The sequence below is a fragment of the Cajanus cajan genome, chromosome 10 (assembly GCF_000230855.2).
Source record: "Cajanus cajan strain Asha chromosome 10, NIPB_CcT2T_4, whole genome shotgun sequence".
NCBI lineage: Eukaryota > Viridiplantae > Streptophyta > Magnoliopsida > Fabales > Fabaceae > Cajanus > Cajanus cajan.
Genome location: NC_138526.1, coordinates 43,732,264 through 43,739,940, shown reverse-complemented (window position 1 = coordinate 43,739,940; position 7,677 = coordinate 43,732,264). Strand labels below are relative to the sequence as shown.

Below are 7,677 nucleotides of genomic sequence, written 5' to 3'. Positions count from 1 at the left end.
CGGCCAAGTCACGGATTCACGCCAGGATAATTATGGAGAGGTTAATTTATGTAATGCACCGGATTAGCCCCCTAATTTCCCGGGGCCCAGTCCTTAATCGCGGCCCAATAAGAATCACTATAAATAGGACCCTAGCGAGGTACGTAACTAACTTTCAACTACCACATTTATTACGCCGAGCACTTACTTGAGCGTTGGAGTGTCTTTGCAGGCACACTCCCCCTCACATCGGACTACCCGGATAGGAACGAGAAGACCGAGACCCAGGATCAGACTCGCTACAACAAGGATAAGTGAAGTGTGTATCCTAACACAGGAACAGTGATGGTAGGTTCAGTGAAGTATGCCAGTATGGTAGTGATGGCCATAGCAACGTGGGCGAGTTTCTGAAAGTTAAGCTTGACGACAGTGTCAACAAACATCTTAGTATCGACTCCGGTGTTCCCTTGGGGTATGTCGACAACGTAAGACTCCAACACAATGGTGTAAACCTTACCCTCTCTGTTCAACTTGTTCACGGACCGATAGTTGTGGAGCCTGTGCTCCTCCACGCCGGCACCCCCGACACGACGGTCACCTCTCTGATGCTGCCAATGCCGCCGTCGCCTGAGCGCATGTTGCAACTCCGTGTTCCATTTGTCTTTTATTTATTTATATTTTTTGATGATGATTGCTCTTCTCAGCCAAAGAAAATGAGTGTACTTTAATTAATTAATAAACTTCTACATATTTTCCTTTTGGCCTTAAGCATCAATATCAATGTGAAAGATCTTGTTTTTACGATAAAAAATACTTTGATATGCTCCTCTCACGGATTTAGCTAAAGTGGATCGAATTAAGTATTAATTAAGGAAAAACTTTTTATAAGTTTGTCCAATTATAGTTGAAAGAGCGTACTTTTCTTGTTTCAGTTTTAGGTTTCAACAGCAAAACCTTGGGTGGGAAAGGTTCAAACCAAAAACCATGTTCTCTAATTCTACTTTTTAAACTCCAATGAACCTTTTTACTCCCACTTTGCACGTTAACAATAGCGCCACCAAAGACCGCACAAATGTACGATTTCTCTACCTTTCTGTGTCTCTTGCTTTTATTCTCATTTCCATGTCTATATATGCGTGTGGTGTGTGTGGGTTAGTAAGCCCGAGGGGTATTCTTTGAGAAATGGGAATAGCTAGGAAATGTTCATATTGTGGTAACTTGGGTCACAATGCAAGGACTTGTAAAAGTCTCAGTCACAGACAACTAAAGCTCTTCGGAGTGCAACTTGATGTTTATTCTTCTTCATCATTACCTTCGTATTCTGCCACCCAAACAAGTTTCAGCACCAACTACTTGTTCTCTTCGCCTGTATCCTCCTCCTTTTCCTCGCCTTCCCTGCCTCCTGCAAATGATAATTCAGATAGTTACTTCCTAGACACAAAAAAAGGTTATCTTAATTTTCTCATATTTTTTGAATTTCAATAAATTTGATACTTGTAAAATTGTTTTTTTTTTTTTTAGTTTCTATAATTTGAAAAAAATTTATTTTAGACTTTACTCACATGTTGTTAGTGATTATGTCAAGTAAAACTTATTTATTATTAAATTTATTGTATCAAAATTTATTTTTATTATAATTGTTAATGAAAACATGCATCATGTTAATTTTAACTAAAATTGTAATTATTTTTTAAAATTTATATATAAAACATTAATGGACAAAAGCTATGAAAATTTGTAGTAACTTTGCAAATCAAGAGAAGTATGGTATTTGTACTTGTTTATTTTCCAATGATTGTGTTATGGTGAACTCAGGTGTGTCGTGGACAGAGGAGGAACATCAAATATTTCTTGCAGGGCTTGAGAAGTTGGGGAAGGGAAACTTGAGAGGCATGTCTAGAAGCTTTGTCACAACAAGAACGTCTACCCAAGTTGATAGGCACGCACAAAAGTATTTTCTCCGTCAATCAAACAATACACTCAATAGAACAAAACACCGTTCCACCCTATTTCATGTATGCGAAGTTTCTCCATTTATGTGATTTATAACTAGTTGAAAGAGTACCTGCATGCCTATATAAATGAATTCACAAACATTGCTATAACTCATGCTTAGCTTTTACCATTTGGCCAGAGTTGGTTTTAAAAACTCATTCTACACACATTTTTGGATTACATGAAACATGCATTTTGTTTAGATGTCTTTAATTTAACTTTTTATCAACTGCTTTAGCCAATTAACTAGCAATCGATTTTTACGTTCTCAGGGGCTCTCTCAGGGGCTCTCGCATCCTCATTCAGTGCTGAATTGGCCTATCACTTCAAATGATTGTACGTTCCAGAGCGTGTTCCTGGATTTAGAACTCAAACTTGCAACTCCCAAGCCATTGGAGCTGCCTTTTTAAGTTATCCACTAGTATGTGATATTTGAAGTAATTTTCTTAAGATATGGTTAAATTTCTAAATTAAGTTCACCACTGGTCTTTGATATGGTTGTTATATATATATATATATATATATATATATATATATATATATATATATATATATATATATATATATATATATCTTTATTTTTCACCTATTAATCCTAAAATATATCCTATTGAAAATAATTTTAATTTGTTATCCCAATTAATTTTGATCACAAGACATTATTCTTTCTTGCAAACTCAACTTATTTGCTTCAAATTTAAGAATAAACTAGAGAGAGAAAATGATATCATGACAAATTTGACTATTTTCATATAAAGATTGTGTTTATCCTCCTATTTTTTTTTTATATAACATAATTTGATATTATTTAAATCCTATATGATAATATAATGTTAAATTCAATTAATCTTATTCATTCAGTTTTTATTCTATATAATCATTAATCTTAATTTTAATCTTTTATTCAAATCACCAATCCCCAAACATGGTGGTTGTCACCGCTATTATAATGAGTTTAAGGTAATTGACTAATTGGTAACCTTATCTTATAAATTATAAAAACTTATAAATTAATTAAATTAAAAGTATTTGATAAGATAATTTGATATAACTAATTAATGTAAAATGACATGAATTTATTTAATAATTAGAGTAAAATAAAAACAAGTAGGCAAAATAATTTTTAAATTAATAAGAATAATTAAAAAAAGGATGGAAAAAAAACTAAGAATTAAGTTATAAACTAACTTCAATTAGACTATGAAAATAAACTATAAAAGCTTATTTGATGGTCAAGATAGGATAAGATATCACACAAGAGTATAAGATAGGATAAAAGTAAGAAAGAAATTAACCATATCACATGTTTGATGCACATCAAGATAACAAACAAAAGAACATTATTATAATATATGTTTTGTAATTAATATATACCAATAAGATATTATATAAAATATATTTTAATAAAAAAAATCTTTTCATTAAAATTACACAATTTGTTTTTGAGATAAGCTTTAATTTAATTGTTCAGAATTTGAATATAAAAAAATATAATCTTAACTGTATAATACAATTTTTTTTATAATATAATTTTCTTAAAATTAAAATACAATATTTTTAAAATTATAATTATTATTCATACATTTTTGTAAAGAAATTTTCAAATAATAATTTTTTATTTTAATATTTTAGTTAATAATATACTTTAAATTTACATGTCAATATTATTATAATTATATATATATATATTATATAAATTGGTATTATATAATATTTATTGTCATATAATTTATAATTTGATATTTAATATTATATATGCTATATTTATTATATATATTTTACAATTTTGTATATAATATAATATATAATAATTATAATTTTAATATTTTAGTTAACAATATAATTTAAATTTACTTGTCAAATTATTATAATTATATATAAAGTAAAATGTTCAATTTTAGTTTTAAAAAGTTGTATGTATGTTTGTGCGTGTATGTGTGTGTGAGTGTCTCTGCATGTATGCGTGTGTTATATAGATTAATATATACATTATAATATATAATATAGAGGATGAATCTACTTATTCCAAAAATAAGTTTACTTATATATTATATAAATTAACATATACATTATAATATATAATATAAAAAAGGGATTCACTTATTCAAGGAATACATTTACTTATATTTACTTTACTCAATAGTTAATGTATAAGATTAAGTTTGTAAAGTTTTAAAAAATTTGAAAATCATTTGATATTTCATTTCATTAATTCAAATTAACATATAATTATAAAAATATTTTATATGCTAATTTTAATTAATAAAAAAATCTAATAATTTTCAAATTATTTGAAACTTTATATATAAACTTGACTATATATGAAGAACTTTTAATTCAACAATTGGATAAATAAAATTTGATGTAAAACATGAATTATTAAGTGAAATAAAACTAAGTAAACTTATTTTTAGAATAAGTGAACCCTTCCTTCATAATATAACATTATATAAATGAATATTATATATATAATATATTATTATATATTTTATAAATTAATATTTAATTATATATGTGCAACAAATCATATCCCAACCACCAAAAAGACCCTAAGTTCTTAAAATAAACTAATGTACCAAACAAAATTATTTTGGTTAAATTATAAATTAGTGTTGAAAGCTAACTCATCTCCCAAACAAACTTAGCCTATGTGCACATCTATTGTATATATTAAATATTATTTAATTAATGTAATATTGTAAGCATCCATAATAAGATGGAAGAATTGTATTGACTTTCTCCAAAGTTTGTCTGAATGACACAAACTACCCCCTTTAGGCTTTGAAAAACAAAGACTTTATTTAATGTTAATTCCATTTATGTGATTCTTGTTTTTAAATTGTAACATTAATTAATGTCTATTTTCTAACCTAATAATTATAACTCAATTTTATTAATCACACACAACGAAATTACATAAAATATCAATGTATATTCATATTAGAATTTTTAGAATAAGACATAACTCACAATCAAACTTGCTTCTCCCAATTCAATTGGTAAAAATATAGACTAAAGCATATACTACTTTATTATAACATCAATTACTCAAATTCAACCTCAATTTTACATACTCATGTAATTAACATCTATTTTCACCTTACTCTATAAATAAGGGTTTGCTATAGGAACTACAAACAATAACAAATTTTCAAACAATTCAAATTACATGAAATTAGTTATATATACAATTCAAACATCATATATAACACACATAATTACAAACTCGTATCAATTTCTCATACAATCACAAAAAATGCATTCATTTAGAGTTCCCATATGAACTCATGACGATTGAAGATCCACAAGATTAGTTCAATATACAGAATTAAACATAAATGTCATCGATTAGAGTAATGAAGAATCATATAGAAACAAAATTTAAAAAATATACAAATTAATTGGGTTTCCCGTTCATACAATGTATACAATAGAAAGAAGATTGTAGATTAATCTCTCTACCTAATAATTATTCCACGTCTAGAGTAGGATTACTCACTCCCTCTTACCTTAATGAATGCTAGGCAAAAGGCAGGATGACCTCCTTTAATCTTTGGCTCTCAATTTTTTAGGGCGTTAAGCATGAGAAAGCTTGAGAAGTGTGAGAAAGGAAACTAGCATAACTCTTCTTTTAAAAAAAAAAATTAACCCTTCTCTTAACCCAATCAACTAAAACATTTAATCATGCTGATTCAATATATATAGATTTAATAACAATATTAATTTCCCCTAAAAAAAATAACAATATTAATTCATAGCATACTAATGCACTTCAACAATTCAACCATACAATTATCTACATATATCACCCTAGATCAATATACATAAAATAACAACACTAATCAACATACAACATGCAATATATTTATCTAACTTGTCCATCTTCACCATTTAATCATATAAATGGAAAGTATTTTCACAGAAAGTTGCGCTTGGCACCACACACCCGACACAATTAAGGTAGGGAACCGTTTGCCTCGTCCATGCTCAACACATATTAGGTAAATGCCCCCTTGGCCCTCATACTTGGCATAGCAAAGTTCCACGCTTGGTCCAAACCAACTCAAAATAATTCTCTCTTTTCACACTCGACTCCACTCCATTGGTATTCGACACTAATACAACCCAAGAAAATTCTCTCACCTCATACCTGACAACATTCAAACCCCTCTTGACGTGGTTTCAACTTGAGATAATTCTTTCTCCTCATGTTCGACACCCTAATCCAACGTTAGAAGTGAGTAAGAGAAAGGTCTCATGTTGAGGTCATGCCCGACCCCTACGTGCTTGATGCAATAGTGAGTTCTACATATAGAAAACTCACAAATTGGCCCAGATCACCAAAAATCCAAAAGATACCAAGCATGCAACACATAGGAATGAACATAGGCATCTTAGACACCTCAAATCCAGCCTCCAATCCAACATGCAACCAAAATCATTCAAGTTCACCAATATTACTTTGATACTTTCAACATGATCAAAACTACCAAAAACCCACAACATGCAATCTCATCTCAATCATTAAAACAACTATGAATCCAATTCGTTTTCAAACAAGACATGCAATTCAACAGTCAACACAACATGAGTTCTATTTTCCCCTACCCCTAAAAATTCCCAAATCGAGAGAAAAAGAAAGAAGGGAGGAGAAGATTATTCCACGTTTTTCATGAAACTTTGCATGACACTACTCTTGATTCAAGGTTTTGTTGACTTGTATCCATAAACACAACTAAATTAAAACTATGGGGGGGGGGAAAGAATCACCCTCTAAGGAGAAGATTCATAGAAGACGAGAACTCATTGTATTGGAAAAAATCTAAATCTCACATCGACTAGAGCTAAGATAATTAAAGAGTATATAAGTAGAGAGCAATCCTCATCTTATAAATTCAGATTTGTAGGGTTGAGTTAGACTCAAATCAACTATTCTAAGATGGTATTAAAACTATCCTAGATCATTAAAAATGGTCACCTACCATTTACCCATATACTAAGAGCCTAACTCAACCCTATAAAGGATTACTATCCACTTATATACACTTTAATTACCTTGTTTCTACTCAATGTGAGACTTTGGTATGTGGATAAATGGTGGGTGACCATTTTTAATAATCTAGGATATGTGACTTTTTTTAATGATCTAGAATAACTCTAATACCATCTTAAAATAGTAGATTTGAGCCTAACTCAATCTACAAATCTGACTTATAAGGTAAAAATTATTCTTCACTTATATACTTTTTAATTATCCTATTTCTAGTCGATGTGCGACTTAGATTTTTTTCAATACAATAACTTAGAGTATTTTTTTCTAGCTTATCTATCTAAAAATGAACCTTATATACTTTCCTCCTTCAGGGTCAACTTGACTTCTGACTAGAGAAACCCTCGGAACCACTTGAACTTTTGAGAAAATTCCCTAATTCTTAGAGTTTCTCAACAATATATATCAAATAACTCACTCACAAATATTGATAAAAATTCAATAGAAATAAACGGATTATGTTACTACTTATGTATTTAGATATAGTTTTATCAATAAGAATTATTTTACTATTTTTTAATAAAATTATTTTTAGAAATTTTTTTCAACCTTTTATATCTTTCCAAGATTCCATCCATCATTTTTTTTAAAATTAAATTTCATCATTATCTTATATTATCCATGTTAAAATAAAATTTTATCCTAATATAAAT

At 28.9% G+C, this 7,677-nt stretch overlaps 1 protein-coding gene across 5 annotated transcripts; it reads left to right on the top strand.

The window, feature by feature from the left end:
- The first annotated feature begins 1,012 nt into the window (after window positions 1–1,012).
- Window positions 1,013–2,453, top strand: LOC109805701 (transcription factor MYBS3). Of its 5 annotated transcripts, none has more exons than XR_014430412.1 (3): window positions 1,013–1,053; window positions 1,837–1,994; window positions 2,259–2,453. XR_014430412.1 is itself a non-coding variant. In XM_029272780.2 (3 exons), the coding sequence occupies exons 1-3, from the start codon at window positions 1,162–1,164 to the stop codon at window positions 2,382–2,384; spliced, it is 603 nt and encodes a 200-aa protein (XP_029128613.1). In that variant the 5' UTR covers window positions 1,065–1,161; the 3' UTR covers window positions 2,385–2,453. The 5 variants fall into 5 exon arrangements, 2 of the variants coding, with proteins under 2 accessions (XP_029128613.1, XP_082922158.1); XM_029272780.2 differs by lacking the exon at window positions 1,013–1,053 and adding an exon at window positions 1,065–1,426 and having other exon boundaries at window positions 1,795–1,994; window positions 2,247–2,453; XM_083066032.1 differs by lacking the exon at window positions 1,013–1,053 and adding an exon at window positions 1,070–1,426 and having other exon boundaries at window positions 1,795–1,994.
- Window positions 2,454–7,677: the final 5,224 nt, after the last annotated feature.